The sequence below is a fragment of the Lissotriton helveticus genome, chromosome 2_2, assembly GCF_964261635.1.
Source record: "Lissotriton helveticus chromosome 2_2, aLisHel1.1, whole genome shotgun sequence".
Classification (NCBI taxonomy): domain Eukaryota; kingdom Metazoa; phylum Chordata; class Amphibia; order Caudata; family Salamandridae; genus Lissotriton; species Lissotriton helveticus.
The window spans coordinates 299,568,997-299,588,992 of record NC_136060.1 but is presented as its reverse complement, the minus strand read 5'-3'; the positions used below and the strand labels follow the sequence as shown (position 1 = coordinate 299,588,992).

General features: G+C 47.3%; 1 protein-coding gene across 1 annotated transcript in view; it reads left to right on the top strand.

Annotated features, from left to right (window-relative positions):
• The first annotated feature begins 249 nt into the window (after positions 1–249).
• C1QTNF7 (C1q and TNF related 7) overlaps positions 250–19,996 on the top strand; it is a 51,981-nt gene continuing 32,234 nt past the window's right edge. The window contains exon 1 of the mRNA XM_078678981.1: positions 250–496. Coding sequence (XP_078535107.1) covers positions 259–496 — 238 coding nt within the window. The 5' untranslated portion in view covers positions 250–258. The remainder of the gene's footprint in view (positions 497–19,996) is intronic.

Genomic DNA, 19,996 nt, shown 5'->3' with positions numbered 1-19,996 from the left:
GAATCTCTGTAGGTTCACCTACTTCAGTAAGTAGAAATGTTTTAGTCGACCACCTGCACTCTAATCACACCTTATAATTGCTGTATCATGATCAGATTTTTGTACACGACCATAGCATTTCTAGAAAATGGATGCCCGATCTCAAGTTCCATTATAAGATTTCATGAAAGCAGACAAGCTTTTGTGACTGAACATGAATATAAAAACGCGGTTGTGTATTCAATGTAATCTGCCATTCAATGTCTTCCAGAGCCAAGGATGATCCTTTTACTATATACAGCATGTTTTGCCTTCTGCACAAGTGGGCAACTTCTGGACAAACAGCTCAAGGGAGAACATTTCTTTCCAAAATACATCTGTAGCATTCCAGGATTGCCAGGCGCGGCAGGTCCCCCGGGAGCCAATGGACCACCTGGCCCTCATGGGCGAATTGGCCTCCCTGGAAGAGATGGCAGAGATGGCAGGAAGGGTGAAAAAGGAGAAAAAGGGAGCGCAGGTAATATCCGTTGTCTCATCCTTACCTCGCTATCTCTCTCTCTTTTGCTTTCACTGGTATTACAAAGGATTGAAACTATGCGTGTAATACAACTTGGAATCCTGAGTATCTTCACAATATGTACACATTCAAGTCATGTGTACACTAATAATGTAAAATGGGCAATGGTTTAGTGCGACATTGTGGAAACTAGGCAATCTGCCAACCTTATAATGCCACTAGAGGGCAATTTAGTGTTCCCTAAGACTCCAGTATTACTAGCACTCCTTTCCCACAGAGCAAAGGGCAGCTTAGTACAAACAGATATGTGCTTACTGATCCATAATAGCAGGAAAGGCTCCTCCACAATGGAGGAGGAGCATCGCCCCACTGGCTCAGAATACAGCAGCTGAAAAATAAAATGATATTTTAACACTGTTTTATTTTTCATCTGCTGCTCGGAGTCAGAGCTGTAGGGAGGAGCATGGGAGGATTGGTTGGTGCACTTATAAGAGTGCATGTGTGTTTGGCCGACCCGGTTAGGCCAGTCAAACATACATGCTCACATAGGTTTCTTCAACCCGGCTGCAGTGCACAGCCAAGCTGGAGAAACTGCACAGAATCCTGTGCCTGAGCAGAAAGCCAAACCAGCCAGCTCAGGCCAATCCTTGAGCTGCTCTCATAGAATGAGAGCAGCACGCGGATTGCACCGGGAGTCTGTGATGACGTTCCAGGGGCTGCTGGGACCAGGAAGACTGAGGCGCGAAGCAGGAGGTGGCCAACAGTTTCGGGTAAGACTCTGTTTTTTGTTATTATTATTAATAAATCACCCCCTCCACCCGCCTCACCACTGTTTGTTTACAGCGGCCGCCACTGCATAATGGAAAGTAAGAATGCCGGGTGCCTAATGAGCCTCCATACATTCTACCCTCCCTTGCCCAGGCAAGGTCTGATTGGTCCTTTTCTTGTATCACATCCTGGATATTCCCATACTCCATCTTTTTATTCTCCATCTACTGTAAGGATTGTTTAATTGTTGTTTTTCTATAATCTATGAGTGCTATATCATTGAATAGTGTTTTATTACTTTTACAGTTATGTGGAATTTTAATCAAATGTTGTTGCATTGTGAAAAGTGGCAACTTAGTCAAATGTTAAAAATGTAAATGTATAGACTTTACAGCATTCTGGACTGAGGGACTGATTTAGAATTGGCGGACGGGTTACCGAGTCCCAACAGTGACGGATATCCCATCCCCCGAAATAAAAATCCCATTATATCCTATGGGAATTATATTTCGGCAGATGGTATATCTGTCACCGTTGGATATTCTGTCTGCAGAAATATAAATCCCATTATATCCTAAGAGATTTACATTTCGGTGGACGTGATTTCCGTCACTGCTGTGATGGAGTAACCCATCCGCCAAGATCTAAATGAGGCCCTAGGTTTCTTATAGTTTTTAAAGCAAAATGGATTGCTACAATTAATCTGGGACTATAAGTGATATGTCCACAGTGTCTGACAGTCCTTAGTTTGTACTGCTAGTTTCAACTGATGGAGCATGCCACCTCTGGCGATGCTGGAATTCATCCTTTAAAAGGAATATTCCACATCAGTTAGGTACACTGACCACCTCTACTCTTCTTTTTATGTCTCCTATCTAGACCTGGGTGTTTGCTTGTGCTTTATTCAACTGAAGGGTAACATCGTTTATGGGGATTTGGATTTATGTTTCATCAATGGAATTTGACCCAGAGCTAGAGAAAGAAAGGCAGAAAACGGAGAAAGAAGAAGGAAGAGAAAAATAGGGAAATAGAGACAATGGGAGAAAGCAGGGGTGAAATAAACTTGCAAGAGTGAGATGAAGAGACATGAAGTGTGGAGTGGTGAAAGACTGAGACATAAGGTGTAGTCAAGATTAGGTATTCAGAAACTTCGACATTTGGCAGCATTGGCAACAGGCTTCTAAGAAAAACTTTGGGCCTGTGTTCTTTAATTATAAATTAAATATTAGACTGTACAATATACACAAAGGGTCCCAATTACTTAGTCTACCACTCAGCTGATGGCCATGTTGACAATTAAGTGATTGTTAGACATATCTTTGTTTAGATGGGTAGGCCAAATACTTTCCCTAATTTAAAGAACAGAAAACATAACTTAGACAACCTTTGTCATCATAATGCCAAGTCCAAGCACTTGGATTGTGTATTGGCTCCACTCCACTGAGAAATTAGGCCAGCACGGTCTAGTCCAGTTCTGATATGCTTCATTTGCATTCGTCTACACATTTAACCTAATTGCCTTCACATTGTAAGTTGGTGTGTCACCAGGGTTACATCTTTTTTAAAGTGGACCCAGCAGATGAACATGTGTTCTCATGAACAGTTCATCTTTCTAGCGACAATGCATTTTTAAAATCAGGAATAGTGGGTTCCTGTTCCTCTCTACCTTTCTTCTGTGTGTGAGGATTGATATGAAGTCCCTAAAAGTGACTTGTCAATCTGGATAGCATTTTCAGAAACCATGTTGTTCATCCTCTTCTTTCGTTTTGTCAATAAATGTTGTCATTTCTGGCGCGTTTGCATTTAATCACTGAAGGAGCACTTGGAAGTGGAACTCTTTTGGTCTGTTTAGATGTACGTTTGCTATAGGTACTTGCAATGATTTTTATTTCGCAACCCGTCTTTTACTTCCACAATGGTTGTTCTGTTTATTTGTTTTCATCTATAAAATATAAAACAAACGTGGATACGTTCTAAAGCATTGTAACACGTCTCTAGAAACTCCTTGGGGCATATTAGCAAGGAAGTGGCTGAGAGAGGCGTTAGCCTTTTCGACCTAACGCCTCTCTCCGCCACTTCGGAAACGTAAGACTGCACCATATTATCAAGGATATGGTACAGCCTCGCCTTTACCCCTGCAACCACGCTAAGTATTACAACTTAGCACCAATGCAGGCACCCTTCCTCCAGAGTGCAAGGGTGTCTGCGAGCAGGGAGGTTTGTTTATGTACAGGGAGGTATCCGTTCCGGCACATAAACAAACCTAAAATGCCAGTTTGTAACTTATATGTGTGCTGCTTCTTGCAGCACACATGTAAGTTACAAAATGGCATTTTTAAAAAAGGTTTGTTTATGTCCATGGCAGCACACATGGAAAAAGCAAAAAGGACAAAAAAATAAAGCATTTCTCCTCTTTTCGCCATCTTAAGACCAGGACCAGTGCATTTTATGTGAATAGTTCAGCGCAACACTGCTTTTGTTGCCGAGATCCTTTTGTTACCTGCAGTTCATAAGTTACAGTCCTAATATAGCACACTGACCTGTGAAATGAAGAGCTGCATGCTAACTGCATGGTATAAATGAAAACGTTATATTTTTCCTCGGTTCTTTCTATTATCCTAATATTTCTAAAATTAGTTTGTTTGGATATAAATTATAAATGTATTCTTTGACCCTGTCACCAGGCAGGTCGCTCCCCTCACCGCCACGCAGCCCCCTTTGTGACCTGTGACTCTCTGCTACCGCCGCCCGTGCTCAGTCCGCCTGCGTCTCTGCTGGTACTGTACTGCTATTGTTATTTTTACTTTGCCTCTGTGTCCATTTTGCCTTTTGTAGCTCTTTTGCCCGTTTTTCCCCCCTTGTGCCCCCTTCCTTCTCTGTCCCCTCGCCATCCGTTCCCCGCTGCTGTGTCCCTGCTGCCCTGCCCCCTCGTCTCCCATTGGCCGCCCCGCTCCCACCTCCCAAATGCTCCTCCCTCCCTCTGCCCCTCATATGGAGGCCGCACAGTGGCCACGCAGCGGGCGCGCGCAGCGGAGCCCATCTGCGCCCGTCCGCACCTGGACCACGCCCAGCGCCAGAACCCGTGGCCCCCGCCGAGGCCAGGAACCCCGACTGAGATACAACACCACCACCCTCAACGCACTCAACACCGGACGATCAACCGCCTGCTACCGAGCCACCCCGAAACGCACCCACGGACCCTTCACCTGCCTAACCTGCAAATTCACCTGCCTCAGAACCTGCACCCTGCCCGCCGGATCTAACAACAACAACAACAACCACCTCCGGTGCATCCTTCTCAACACTCGCTCCGTCCACAAGCACACTGTCGAACTCTGGGACCTCCTCGATACAACAGCACCGGACGTCGCCTTCCTCACGGAAACCTGGATGAACGCCTCCTCAGCCCCTGACATCGCTATAGCCATCCCGGACGACTACAGGATCACCCGGAGGGACCGCGTCAACCAAACTGGAGGAGGAATCGCCATCATCTACAAGAACACCATCAGCGTCACGACCAACGCCAAAGGCGCACTCTCCGCCGCTGAACACCTACACTTCCAGATCCACACCGACCCCAAGACCACACTCAGAGGAACCCTCATCTACAGACCCCCCGGGCCCACGCACACAATTCAGTGAAACCATCACCGACTTCGTCAGCCCGCATGCCCTAACCTCACCAGAATACATCCTTCTAGAGGACCTGAACTTCCACCTGGAGAACAACAACGACAACACCACCACCCTGCACGCCAACCTTGCCAACCTCGGACTCAAGCAACTGGTGAACACCCCCACCCACTACACCGGCCACAAGCTGGACACCATCTTCTCTGCCAGCAAGCAACTCTCCTTCAGCCACTCCACTGGACTACACTGGACCAACCACAGCTGCATTCATTTCACCTTCAAGAAGACTACATTTCACCACCGCACACCACAGATCCCCCGCAGATGCTGGAGCAAAGTCAGCACAGACCAGTTAACCACATCACTGAGCCAGAACCCACCAGCCGACACCTCTGACACCAACGACGCAGCCCACAATCTCGCACAGTGGATCACCAACTACGCCAACAACCTCGCTCCACTAGAAAACCCACCAGGCAAGACCGGCAACAAGAAAACCACTTGGTTCACCAACGCCCTCAAAGACTCAAAGAAATCCTGCCGTACTCTCGAAAAAACCTGGCGCCACGAACGGACGACAGAAAACCTGACAGCCCTCAAGAACGCCACTCGGGAACACCACCAGCTGATCCGCACCACCAAAAGGAGATCGTTAAAAGAGCGGCTGGACAACAACACCCACAACAGCAAGGAACTCTTTAGCATCGTAAAAGAGTTTTCCAACCCCAGCGCCAGCAACAACGACATCACACCATCGCAAGACCTCTGCAACTCCCTCGCCACGTTCTTCTACCGCAAAATCGCAGATATACACAACAGCTTTGATGCCCAGACTCCGCCTTCAGTCACCAAACCAACACCCCCCACCACCACCCTCAACGCCTGGACCCCCATCAGCACTGAAGACATCACCCACGTCATGAACACCATCCACTCTGGCTCTACCTCGGACCCATGCCCCCACCACATCTACAACAAAGCAGACACCATCATCGCACCCCACCTCCGGAATGTCATAAACAACTCCTTCGCGTCAGCCACCTTCCCAGAGTGCTGGAGATCAACGCCCTCCTGAAAAAACCCACAGTAGACCCCAAAGACCTCAAGAACTTCCGCCCCATCTCTCTTCTTCCCTTCTGGGCAAAAGTCATCGAGAAGACCGTCAATAAACAGCTGACCATATTCCTTGAAACAAACGACTCGCTCGACCCATCCCAGTCCGGATTTCGAGCCAACCAGAGCACCGAGACCGCCCTCATCGCAGTCACCGACGACATCAGGACCCTGATGGACAACGGGGAAACAACCGCCCTCATCCTCCTAGACCTCTCAGCCTCCTTTGATACCATCTGCCACCGCACCCTAATAACTCGCCTCCACAACACCGGGATCCAAGGAAAAGCCCTGTACTGGATGACCTCGTTCCTCTCCAACAGAACCCAGAGAGTCCGCCTCCCTCCGTTCCGCTCCGCGGCCACCAAGATCATCTGCGGCGTACCCCAAGGCTCCTCGCTCAGCTCAACCCTCTTCAATATCTACATGAGCCCCCTCGCCGCCATCGCACGCAAATACAACGTCAACATCATCTCCTACGCCGACGACACCCAGCTGATACTCTCCCTCACCAAAGACCCAGCCACCGCCAAAACCAACCTCCAGGAAGGAATGAAAGACATCGCGGAATGGATGAAGCTCAGTCGGCTGAAACTGAACTCAGACAAGATGGAGGTCCTCATCCTCGGACAATCCCCATCCACCTGGGACAACTCCTGGTGGCCCACAGCGCTGGGCGCCGCACCGACGCCCACGGACCACGCACGCAACCTGGGATTCATCCTGGACTCCTCCCTCACGATGACCAAACAAGTCAACGCCATCTCATCCTCATGCTTCAACACCCTACGCATGCTCCGAAAGATCTTCCGTTAGATCCCAACCGAAATCAGAAAGACGGTCACCCAGGCCCTCATCACCAGCCGACTGGACTACGGGAACTCCCTTTACGCAGGAACCACAGCCAAACTTCAGAAACGACTTCAGCGCATACAGAACGCCTCCGCACGACTCATCCTCGACATCCCTCGCCGCAGCCACGTATCTGCCCACCTGAGAAACCTGCACTGGATCCCCGTCAGCAAGAGGATCACGTTCAGGCTTCTCACCCACGCACACAAAGCACTCTACGACATGGGCCCTGAATACCTCAACAACCGCCTCTCGTTCTACACTCCCACCCGCCAGCTCCGCTCCGCCAGCTTTGCCTTCGCCACCGTCCCACGGATTCGCAGAACCACCACCGGAGGAAGATCTTTCTCCTACCTGGACGCCAAGAAATGGAATTCCCTCCCCGCACACCTACGACAGACCCAGGGCCATCTCACCTTCAGGAAACAACTCATGACCTGGCTATATAAGCAGTAGCAGCTGTTCCCCCCACCCCCTCAGCGCCTTGAGACCCTCGCGGGTGAGTAGCACGCTCTATAAAGTTATTGATTGATTGATTGCTTTACAGTAAAGCAAACCCATCCACTTTGGTACATATTAAATCCTGAGTCTGTACTTCTTCAGACCAAACATTCTTATACTGCCTACTAGTATAGATGCATGTGATTCCTACACATTGTAATCCTCATTGTCTTATGTAACATTTCTTATAAACTGATTTAAACACGTACGATTCATTGGCTTTGTATAATGTATGTGTGATGTAAAGTGCTCTGACAACCAACTCTGGTATGAGTACTGCTACAAAACAAATGAAATACATGTGACATAGGGATTATGGAGAGACGAGAGGCATTGTTGGAGGGTGGTAGTGAGGGAATCCATGTAGTAGGAGGTTTGGTGGGGCACCAATAAAAGATCGTTTCACCGGGCTCCACCAGTGCTAAAGCCAGTCCTACTCTACAGGATACCTCCCAGCCTATACAAGGTTCACTGCCAGTTGATCTACAGTAACCCGGCAGTCAGTGACTGGGAGCTGTACTACCGATCTGTGCTATTTCACAAGCACTGCATGGGAGTACCAGACCAACAGGTCAACTCTCCTTTTTCTCCTCTATCTGATTTTAGCAAAATACTCTTCAGTATAGTAGACGAAGCACCAAAACCAGCTAGAAGGCTGAAGGAGCCACAATGCCATTCCCTGCATCGCTTAACAGCCAGTCACCATTTCTCACTGCCACTACCTATGCACAATTCTCATTCATTTGCAGGAGCTTGAGAAGAAGCTAAATGAGAAGCTTTGTAGCTCCTACAAGTTCCCTGCTCTCCCCTCCACCAACCCAGTTTATTCTGGTCCGCGCTTCGCTCACCCTCCTCTCCCACCTCCCCCAGGACTTCAGATTGCGGGATACTCCTTATCTCAGGAGGAAATTCAAGGAAGAGCCATCATTGTAAAGGAGATGAAGGGGGTAGTGACTCTCCTTGAATTCAAGCCTGCCCTAATGGACCAGCAGTAGACCTTGGTGCTTAAGGAAATGGAGAGATCGGTAGGCTACTACCAGGAGGAGAACTGGTGAGACACATGGTCCTGCTAGAGCAATGTGCATCCAAAACTCTCTCAATTCATAATATAATTACCTTACTGTTAGAAGGTGGTTATGATCATCTGAGCCGCCCGGAGTTTTAGCTTTTTGAACACCTCATTTTTGAGCTTTTACTGTGGGAATCACCCACAGTGATACAGACTGCATGTGGATTTCCCGGGGTAAGGGGCACCAGAATGTTAACATGTAGACACTTGTGCACACATGTGTGCACCCATGTAAGTGCTGCATGGGGGAGATTCCTGTTGTGCGCAGCCCAGGAGCAGGCACAGATAGAATGGTTTGGCAGGAATTATGCAGAGTTGGGTGGTGTCATTGAATAGGCTTTATACTATGGGAAGACACATGTAAGGGAAAGTCTATGTGCTTTACTGTTTTCACTACAGGAACACTCCAGTACTCTCCTATAACGATGGGGACAACATGGGGTAGTTTAACTTCCCTAGGGCCTACAGATTCCAGACACGCACCAAATTACACTGTAAGTTGTGTAAAAAGAAGTATTCTGCATAGTCCAAAGCCATATCTGTCCTGCTTATGGGTCACCACAATTGTCATAATCCTCTGACTCAGCTCATAACCAGAGCCTGGCTGGGTGTGACCCTGCCAGGCTGGATTAATGACCTTCCTCCCCAAGCTGTAGGATCAGAGGCTGAGTCCTTCACTGCAAGCATTCCAAGGGCGAAGGTTTCCTCTCCAAGAGGGAGTAATGGGGTGGAGCTGCAGGTTATCCACCAGCAGCTGTCACCTGGTGCCAGGCACCAAGTTGCTCTGGGCCACGAAGGCAGCAAGGGGGAAGGGGGCTTTTCAGAGACCATGTGGCCTGAGACCCCTGGATGACGCCATGTTGAACTATGATTTGGGAAGAAGGGGACCCCTACAAAAACATGTGAACTTGCTAGCTGTAGGGAAAACTACACTGAGGAGAAAAACAAATGCTAGATGCAAGTTATTCAATGATTATAGGTTATAACTTTCAGGCTACATACCAAAGATGATACATGAAGCAAAGTGCATTATGATAAATATATACACATGACCATGTTGTTAAATTGCATAGTTTATCAAAAAACTCTTTATTCAAATTATTAAATTAATTTTGGAGTACTGAAATGGTTATCGATCAGTTTCAAGATATATATTTTTTTGTGGATTTTCCAATAAGTGTTAATACATAAAACATTCTACAACATAATCTACTGACAGCCTTCGAATTGTTTACAACCCATCTGCTCCTTTTTCTATTTGTATGTTCAACACAACAAAGTCAATTAATGGTCTGTGTGTATTTTATATGTGTGTATATATGTTTTTCTTGGAAATGTGATGATGTTGTAGAAAGTTTCATGTATCAACACTTATTGGAAAATCCACAAAACAAATATATCTTGAAACTGACTGATAACCATTTCAGTACTCAAAAAATCAATTTAATAATTTGAATAAAGAGTTTTTTATTTAACCATAAAATTTAACAACATAGTCATGTGTATATATTTATCATAATGCCCTTCACTTTATGTATCATCTTTGGTATGTAGCCTGAAAGTTATAACCTATAATCATTGAATAACTTGCTTCTAGCATTTGTTTTTCCCCTCAGTGCCATTTTGAACTATCCCAGAGGCCTCTGCAGGAAGGAGGGAGCAGGAGCAGGAGCAGATAGGTGATGTGTCGCTGCAGGATAGGGCAGAGGAGCCTTCCTGCCAGCCCCCTCCAAATTGTTTTAAAGGGTCTTGCACAGTTAGAGGAGCTTTCTCTGGGGTGTGGTCTGCTGAGGAAGACTCATGCTGGAGCCTGGCACCATGGGCAGTTGGAAGGAGGAACCCCCTGACTGTCCCAGGACCCTGGATTGCGCCTGTGGGGAAGTCCAAGACTAGTAAGGAGAAGCCTGGGCCTCTGCACAAAGTGAAGAGAGGAGGATAGCCAGGTGAAAGGCTGGCGCAGGGAGCCAATGAAGATAGCTCCCTGCTGAGTGCACCCTCTTGGAGACCAGAAGGGCGAAGGAAAGTGCTCCTGATAGGTAGGGCTGGCCATCACGAACAAGAGGAGACCACAATGATTAAAATTGGCCACCTGAGGGCTGTGTTCCGCCCCCTAGAAGGTTGGTGACCTTTGACCTCCAATGGGATTGACACCAAAGCACGTGGCGCTTCGCCGCTGGTCTTAGATGTGCCCCCAGGGCGGGTCAGGTCCACAAGTCTGATGTTGACTTTTGAAGAAGCATTTTTCGAGGTTAGGCAAGCCAAACACTTTGAACTGCCATATCTGTAGTGAAGAACTGCCAATGGTGGTCTTCAGACTTGGCTCCTAACTAAGTATTCTTGTAAGGGGCTAATGAATGATGCACCAACACATCTTTGGGACCTCGTGGGTCTACATGCTTTTCAGATGAAAGCACTCAAACTATATTTCTATAATGCATGTCTTTTCTCTCATTTTCTAACTATTACAACAGCACAAAAGTCAAGCAGATTTTTCATTTTACTAACCTACAAACTACGCATGAATATGCATCTTTTTCCTATTTTGGCAATATGATTTTGATCTTAAGAAGACAGATATGTGTTTTGTTGGGCTTGGCCCTTTTGGCGGGTTCACCCCTAAACTTTTTTCCTGTCTCCTAGCCTTTTCCCTGTGTCAAGTTGGTGTTTTATGTCTCTAGGCACTTTATCACTGCTGTCCAGTGTAAAGTGCATGCGCTTTGGGTTTCATGTAGTGAGATTGGCCTTCCCTCCCATAGGAATGCATGGGGGATTCCCTGATGAATGTGGGTTAGTGGTAAATCCTGATATGAGAGGTGCAGCATGGTCAAGTCTGGTATGTGTGAAATGGAATTAATAACTGCTGCGCAATGGTGTGCGCAGATTTATTGTGGTTATGTTAGAAATTACTCTTTTAGAAGTTGGCATTTCTGTGTGCTATGTGTCTGCCTGCCTGATGTGAATTGCATGTCTGGCTTTTGAGTGACAAGGGCTGGTGAGGTGTGGGTGGCTCCAGGAGGGGCAGGATGAGTCAGCGCTAGGCTGAATGGGACATCTACATTTTTGAGTAGTGGGAGGAGAAGTTCCTGGACCCTGAATAGGAGTGTGCCTGCCCTAGTGAATGCTGGCTACACCCCCCTGTGGTGTGTCTGATGATGAGCCCCCACCTAGGGAAGAGGAGCCTGGTAAACAGAGTGCTCCAAAACCAGTTACATCTGGTTTCCCAAGCCCTGTGCTGTGACACAAAGGAAAATGTCCTAAAAATGATGGGGCTGTGACCTTATGAAAGTGTTGTGCTGTTCCTGACGTAGGGGGGCCTGCTGCTACTGCTGGGCTCCAGGAGGAACCACCACGAGGGACTGCCTCCCTGCTGGAGGGCCCTGTGTGCTGGCCTACCTGGGCCCAGCCTTTGCCCCCCAGGACTTTCACCCCTGGGAGCACATTTCCTGTATTAAGGAGAGTGCTGGAGACTTTGCCCCAGCGCTAATAGAGCGCTTTATTTTTCAGTTTGAAGAGCGCTCTATTTTCTTGCTCCCAGAAGAAACATAGCGTCTGGGGGCTTTACAGCGCGGAACTGCACTCCCTTGGGAGGGAATACCCGGCGTAGGGATTCCCCCGTGCTTCGTAGAAGAGCGGGAGCCTGCCCCGCGTTATTGCAGCATCTTGAATTGAATTATTGGCGGGTGCCCACCCCGCACTGTGAATTTAATTATTGGTGGGTGCCCACCCCACTGCAAAAAGAGATCACTGACGCCGGCCCGATTCACGGGAAGGAAAGTTGCTGGGCCGCTGCAGACGCGGCCCAGAAGCCAGGCGGCCCTGCCTGGTTGTAGGCTCCATGTGGTGAGAGAGCCCTGCATGTTGAGGAGACCAGGCGAAGAGCAACATTGCCACCTGAGACCGTAGGAGTACCTGAGAACCAGAAGACGAACAAAGAAGCAATAGGAGCTGCGTCATGCTGAGGCCACACTCAATAACATCACAATTTTCCTGGGGTTTCCTATCCTTCTCCCGCTGCGTGAACTAAACATGGCCAATCTAGTGCTCTGAGAATGTCGTGTGAGAGAAGTAGGCACCACAGACGCACTCCCTCAAAGGAACTTGAGCAAATTTGTTATTCCACTGCCTAAAGTTGCATTAATTCTTAGCTGCGGTTAGGCCATGAAATAGCAAAGCTGCTCACATTACTTTAGTGAACAATTACATTTGACTCACCCAAACTATAGGGCTTCTTTAGTGCCCATATTCACATTTACGATTTGGCTTTGGCTTGTAAATCTGGGATGTGCGCCCAGGTGGCTCAGTGAAACCCTAGTGCCTGCCTGTGCATTCCAGAATGCAGGCATCTGTTTCGGCCGATTTGACAATAAACATTTGTCGGAAAATTTTGTTCTGGGGGCATCTGAAAGATGACGGGGTTGATCCTGATGCTTAACATTGAACCATGCCATCTCTCAGTTGTGGAAAACGAGCAGAGCAGAGAAAAAAATGAAACAAGGGAAAACTGCACGGCCCACTTCAGAGCAGGTGTTTTCAGAGGGAGGGAGCAATGGCTGTCAACAACCAGCATAAGCACTTACCAGTCATTCAGCAGACGGCCTTGCTTTCTACAAAGATGCATTTTATCTGCAGTTTCTCCCCTTCCCGGCTGCCCCCTCCAAAACTGTATATATTTGTGAACTACTTGTTCTGTGTGTATTACATGGTTGCTTTTCTACCAACGTGATTAAATGCTTTCTTGCCTTTTGACACAACAGCTACGTGAAAAAAGTTATAAAGCATAGTTACACAAGGACACACGAATAACACAGCCTTATTTTTATATGCAACTGTTTCTTACGCCTAGTAAGTCAGGAGTAAACATATACTTTCACTCTATACATTTATCATGCACCAGACCACATATTGTCATGGTCACTCATGCCTTGAGTTTATCCATTTCAACTGTGCACCAGGACATGATACTGGCTCTGACCTTTTTCGGGAGGATACCTTGACTTTTAGTCACAAAAGGTCTTGGCAGGGTGGCTTGTTTTTTGATGTTGTTGACTTGTGTTTATTTGTCATACTGTTGAAGTATTATTTCCTGTTGCCTACAAGTGTCCTGATTTGTATGCTATAATGTCTTGCTATAAGTATTTCCTTTCCATTACAGCCTCTCCCAGTCAGTCGCGCCTGTCCCTATTACTCCCCTATCGTTCTCTATTGTTCTTTTCTTACTTATCCTAAGTCTGAAATTCTCCAATCTGTATGTTTCTTGGTGCCATCTTTGTCACCGCGAGATCAGGGAAACCCAAGGTATCAGTCAAGACAGTTTTCTGTTGCCAATGGCCCGAGCTGATCCTAACATTTTTCATCCCCTGAATGAGACTTACAGTGCCTTGTAGGGTGCCCTTCCTGCCTTTTTATATTTATTCCTTCCTGTTTCTTTGTGTCCAGTCCGACAAAGCACAATAACTTGTATTTCCTCAGTAGATTTCATTTGTAAAGGTATATCAATAAACACATAAATCTGTTTTGATGTTCTGTGGTTATACTGAATAAGCAGCTACACTTTTACAATTGCCTCATTAACCTTCTTGCTTTCTCAGATTTGCTTGAAAATGCACCATTTGCCCACTCTTTTTTTCAAAATTTTCTTGGGTGGAGAACCCCTCTTATAATGGTCAGGCTCGCTCGCTCGCCACGTTCGCTCGCCATAGGACCCTTATCCCGAAATGTTTCGCCTCACAACTTTCAAATGTCACCAACCACCACTGGTGAGGACCTTTTCATTCCTAAGGACACGAAATAGGAGTGAGAGACACTCCTGCCCTGCCCCCAGCGCTTTGCGCACTTTTGTTGCTTTTACAGCCAGCCCTGACTTTTGTGGGACATAGGGTATTAGAGCCCCGGAGAAAGGCCAGTTGACCTGGGGCCAGTCCAGTGTGTGGTGCCCCCGATTGGGGCACCCTGTGTTTATGCTTAGGAGATTCATGCGCAATGTTCTGGTGTTAGAACTGGCTATTTCTGGTAGGCTAAGGCTGACGCCAAAGCCAGGCAGAAACCACCATTCTAGTCAGGGCAAGGAAGTCACACGCCAAGATAACCGCTGCTCACCCCCTTGGTAGCTTGGCACGAGCAGTGAGGCTAAACTCGGAGGCGATCTGTAAAGCATTTGCGCCAGCACACAACAGCAACAACATCCTAGGCACACCACAAAAGGAACTCCACACAAGGTTATATTAAAATAACTTTTGTATTGTCAAAACATATCAGATAGAATCACACATATACATTGTGCCAACTGGCACGGGCAATATTCACATGGGATTATTTACACAGGACAGGGCCACATGGGCCACTGTCATAATCAGCACTTTTAGAAATAGAAATAGCACTTATAGAACTTAGAATAAGTATAGAAAAAAGAATAACAGTTGTAAATCACATCCAGTAACTACTGGGGACAGGTAAGTACCACCTACGCAACCCTAACCACCTTAGGAGAATGTCACGCAGGAGATCGGGACCTCACTAGGACCACCTGTACTAAAAAGAACAACCACCTAAGTATCACACAGCATTTAGGGGTCTAAGAAAGAACACATTACCCATGATGCATAAATATACATTCAGTGGAGTAGTAAAGAGAAACACATGATGCATAAACCTACACATTCAGCGGTGTTAAGAATAAAGCACATGATGCAATAAAAATACATTCAGAGGTACCAGAACAATGCAATAGCGCAAAAGTCACATGATGTCTAAAAACATTCAGAGGTGCAGGAATAAAAACCATACAATTGCTCACAACTCACATAAGCCACCACCTGTGGCAGTCCCTAGGCCAACTGGCCTTGTTGGGGCTAGGACACCCTGAGTCTCAATGTCAGGGCGCGTGCCATGCAGCGCCAGTCCAAGCACAATCCTAAACGTAGCAGGTGCCCACTACTTGCTGGGCACCTGGGAACACACAAGACCTAAACGGTGCAGCTGCCCACTAATTGCTGGGCAGCTGGGAATCATCAGCAAAACTGTGGCAGGGCCCTCACTGACCCTTTGGCGCAAACTGCGCCCACTGCTGGAGCCACACAGGCTCTGGAAACACTCTACACGCGTTGGAGCCACACAGGCTCTGGCATAACACTTGTGTCCCCCAAGAGCCTCACAGACTCTTAAAAACAATTACGGCCCATGGAGCCCTCAGGCTCTGCAAACATGGCCCCTCGAGCCTCGCTGGGCTCGTAAATACCACTGCCCTTAAGAGCCTCACTGGGCTCTAAATAACGATGTGGGCCCTGAGCCTCTCATGGCTCTATACACGTTGGGGTGACCCACTGCCAACCGGGGCCGCCCTTGAAGCCCTCGTGGCTTCCCATTGACAAGGAGCGCGAGCTCGCGCTACGGGGGGGCGGACACCGACCATGTGTCCCGGCGCCCCTCCCTTGCTCCTGCCCCACTTACCGGTCGGTCAGACGATCTGCGGTTTCTCCTCCTCGGGGCTCTCCCTCCATTCGGGGAGCCTCGCGGTGGGGGCAGGCACCGGCAATGTGCCTCGTGCCCCCTCCGCTCGTCTCTGCAGGCCGCTCCTCTCGCTGCAGGGCTCCTTCCGCTCACGGGAGCCCTGCAGACCAGCCGCCATCATTCTTCTTCCTTCCCCGGGCCGGCAGCCAATCACAGCGCGGCCCGGGGAAACATCACCAGACAATACCGGACTGGCCAGCCAATGGCAGCGCGGCCCACCGGGACGAGCCCCCAACCGCGGGCCAATCCTAGCGCGGCCCCTTCGATGCTTCGTCTTGGGCAGCGGCGGTGATGTCCGAATGTAGAAGCAGTAAATGCCGGGTGGGCACCGGCCTTAAAAATAAAGCGCTCCCAGCGCTCGGGAAGTCCTCGGTTGTGCTGGTCATGCCGGGTGGGCACCGGCCTCTGCAAACAAAGCGCTCTTAAGCGCCAACGGGCAATCCACGGCGCTCCCAGCGCTAGCAACCAGACAGAGCGCTCCCAGGCGCTCAGGGAGACCCACAGCGCTTCCAGGCGCTAGAAATACGAATCAAGCGCTCCTAAGCGCCAGCAGGCAGCAAAGAGGGTTCAAGTAAAAATAAAGCGCTCTCTGCAGGGAAATGCAGCTTCTCCATGCTGCAAAGGTCCCAGAGCTTCCCAAGGGGCAAAGCCAAGTCCCCCCATCAGCCCAGGCAGGACAGAGGGGTCCACCAGGAGTCCAGGAAAGTCCATCAGGAGTCCAGGGGCTGGGCAGGGCTCAGGGATTCCCCTGAGCCCCAGCAGCAGCACGCCCCTGGCAGATTCAAGTTAGAAAACAAGAACATTTTGGAAGGGGACACAGCCCCTTCTTATACACAGAAAAGTCTTTGAAGTCTTTGAAGTCTCAGTGTGAGAACCAGCTAGACTGGTTTAGAGGAAAGTCCCTTCAGTATCAGGGACAGAGGTGACAGCCGCCCAGTGGGGGGCGGAGCCAGCATTGTGGCAGGCAGGCACAGCCCTTCACTATCAGGTGCTAATCTCCTCCCACTTCCCTGGCAGCAGATGCTGCCTTTCATCCACGGGCTGACTCAGACAACCATCTGGGGGCTCTGCAGCCCCTGTCACACTCAGACCAGACAGTCAATCCACAAGCAGGCCCAGGCACTCCTGGGCCAGGCTCACCAGCCAATCACTTGCCAGCAGTCTCACTGTACAAATATGCCCACTTCTAAAAGTGGCACTTCTAGACTAGACACAACCATGCCGCATACACCATTCTGCAGCATTCGTTCTCCCGAGTTCGCACATATCAAACTCGACCCTGCACTACCCACACATCAGGAACTACCATGGGCATACATATTCCCCATTCATTCCTATGGTAGGGCAGGTCACTCACCACACATACACAGAGAGCACACGCACTTTACACTGTACCACAGTGAAAAAGTGCGCAGAGGCCTACAATCACCAACCCAGGTTCCAGAAACAGGCTAGGGAAAAGCAAAAAGTCTCGGGGTGAACCTGCCAAAAGGGCCAGGTCCAACATCTGGCCTAATGGTGATACCTTATGTGTAATGTATTTATGCTTAGGAGGTTAGTGCATACTGTGGTTTTGCTGGTATGGCCTATTGCGTAATGTGTTGATACTAAGGAGGTTTGGGGCCTAATGTGTTTTTATGCCTAATATGATTCATGCGCAAGATGATTTGTGCATATTATGTTTTATGTTACAGGATCTAGTTCTCAGTACAGTATTTTGCCAGTAGTTACTGGTTGTGGGTTATGTATGATTTACTTGTGCACCTCTGACCGTGCCCCGATTGTCCCGGCCAGGTGTAAATAATCCCCTGTAAATACTACCTAGTGTCAGTTGGCACAGTGTACATTGTATGATTATGATCTCATGTGTTTATGACAATACAAAGGCTATTCTTGATATAACCTTGTGTGGAGTTGCTTTTGTGGTGTGCCTAGTGAGTTACTGCTGTGTGGGTGTTGCGCAAACGCTTTACACATTGCCTCTGGGATAAGCCTGACTGCTCGTGCCAAGCTACCAAAGGGGTGAGCAAGGGTTAACTTTGGCGTGTAACCCCCTTGCCCTGACTAGAGTGATGGTCTCTGCCTGGCTTTGGCGCAAGCCTTAGCCAACCAGAGATCCCATTTCTAGCATGACTTAAAAAAAAAAAAAAGTGTCTGGTTTCTGTCTGTACCATATGGTCTGAAAATACAAGGTGCCAGATTTACAAAAAATTAATGAACTAATGTTGCTATGCTGCATTGCGTGAACGGGAGAGAGCAGAACATTATCTACTAAGATACAGAAATTCTTTCCTCTCTCCCTGCACTGGGGCACCTTAAGCTTAAGCTGCCATATGCAAACATACACAATCATGCGCCAAGGTTTAAGGTTGTGTGCATTCTGTTAGAAATAACACTTTCCCAACTTTGCATGCGTGCAAGGAGAAATTAAGACATTTCTTTTTGTTATACCTGCCTCGAAGAGCCATACAATTGTGGACCAAAGAGAGGTAAAGATAGATATGGATTTGTGTCAAAACCCATGTTTGGCTGCAGGCATAATCACCCATGGACCCCCCACTTGACTCAAAGTAATGTGAAGCAGTGCATAGTGCAACTTCACATTAGAGCATGATAACCTATCCACTGCAAATCCTGGTTTGTGTTGGATAGTAGATCCCATCATCCCACTGTATCGGGTTTGAGTTACAAAAGTAACACAAAGTGTTAGTAAACCTGGTCCTATATCTTTATTATCTACTTGTGTTTGGCACTTTAAACTTTAACCTCCTTCTTCTTATTCAGATTATATTTTTGATCCAGAATGCAAGTATTGCATTACCAGTTTGCCTTTGTAGGCCATGCTGTATACACATATGTTTATTTATAGCTTAAGCCTATATTTCTGTGTACCTCTATCCAAAAAGTCTGGTTAAGAGGAGCTCTCAGGTCTGTCACACATTACACCAAAACGATGATTTAGTTGAATACTCTCCACACTAAATTATTAGATTTGTATAAAAGTATTAAAGATGTCAGTGTACAGATAGGGATCCTGAAATACATAGGTTTGGGAGTGATTTAGTATGTCAACAGTCATAGAAATACCCAGACCCCTCTGTAAAAGTATCACATGTCCTCTTCCCCTTCAGGTTTCCTTATTATTGTTGATATCTTTCTCTAACCGCGTTGGTCAATCACGAATTACACCAGAGCGATGCCCACATAGGCCAATCTCCTCTTCGTTGTATCTTGCTATCCTTCCAGTTTTGCACTTTTGTGCCTCATCAGGGGAGTAAAACGTTTTATAAATGCAACTACAATACAAATGTTATAAAAATACAACTAAAATACATCACAATAGTGTATGATATCCAATATAGCAACCCCAGTTGTAATGTGTGTAAGGATACCTAGGCATTCAGGAAATAAGTCAATGTTCTAACCTCCTGTCTCGATACATATATCCATGCATCATGTTCCCCTCACATATTACAAACACAGTCACACGTCACTTTGAATCCGAGTGAAGTAAGAAATATGTAGTGGGCAAAAATAAACCTTCTAATGAACTTCCATGTCATATTGTCACATGGAGGATTAGAACGTTTTGTATGGGCAAAATATCAGATATATGGACAAAAAAATAAAGATATTAAGCTCTGCACTTGTTACTATCCTATTTCTTTTCTTAGAGAATCTTCTATCAAACATAGAAACGAGTGCCCTCGTTTTCAGCTTCTGTGCTGAGTCATAACCAAAACGTGTTTGTGAGACTCTGCATATTTTATGCGTATTACAGGATGTTAATGTTCTGATTTCCAATGCAAAATGTTTTAAATGATGATTATTTCTCACCATGTTTAGTTTAACAATCATTTAATTACATCATTCAGCACGATTGTGTGAAACGCCTAAGAAGGATTGTGCATTCGCCGCCCCCCTCCTCTCATTATGCAGCCATTTGCTTTGTTTATCTTTAGATCATTGAGAAAGTGCCTTCATCTACCAATAATGTGCAGTGATCTGGCCCTCCTGGACATTCATAAGAAATACTTGACCTTAGTAGCAGTGCT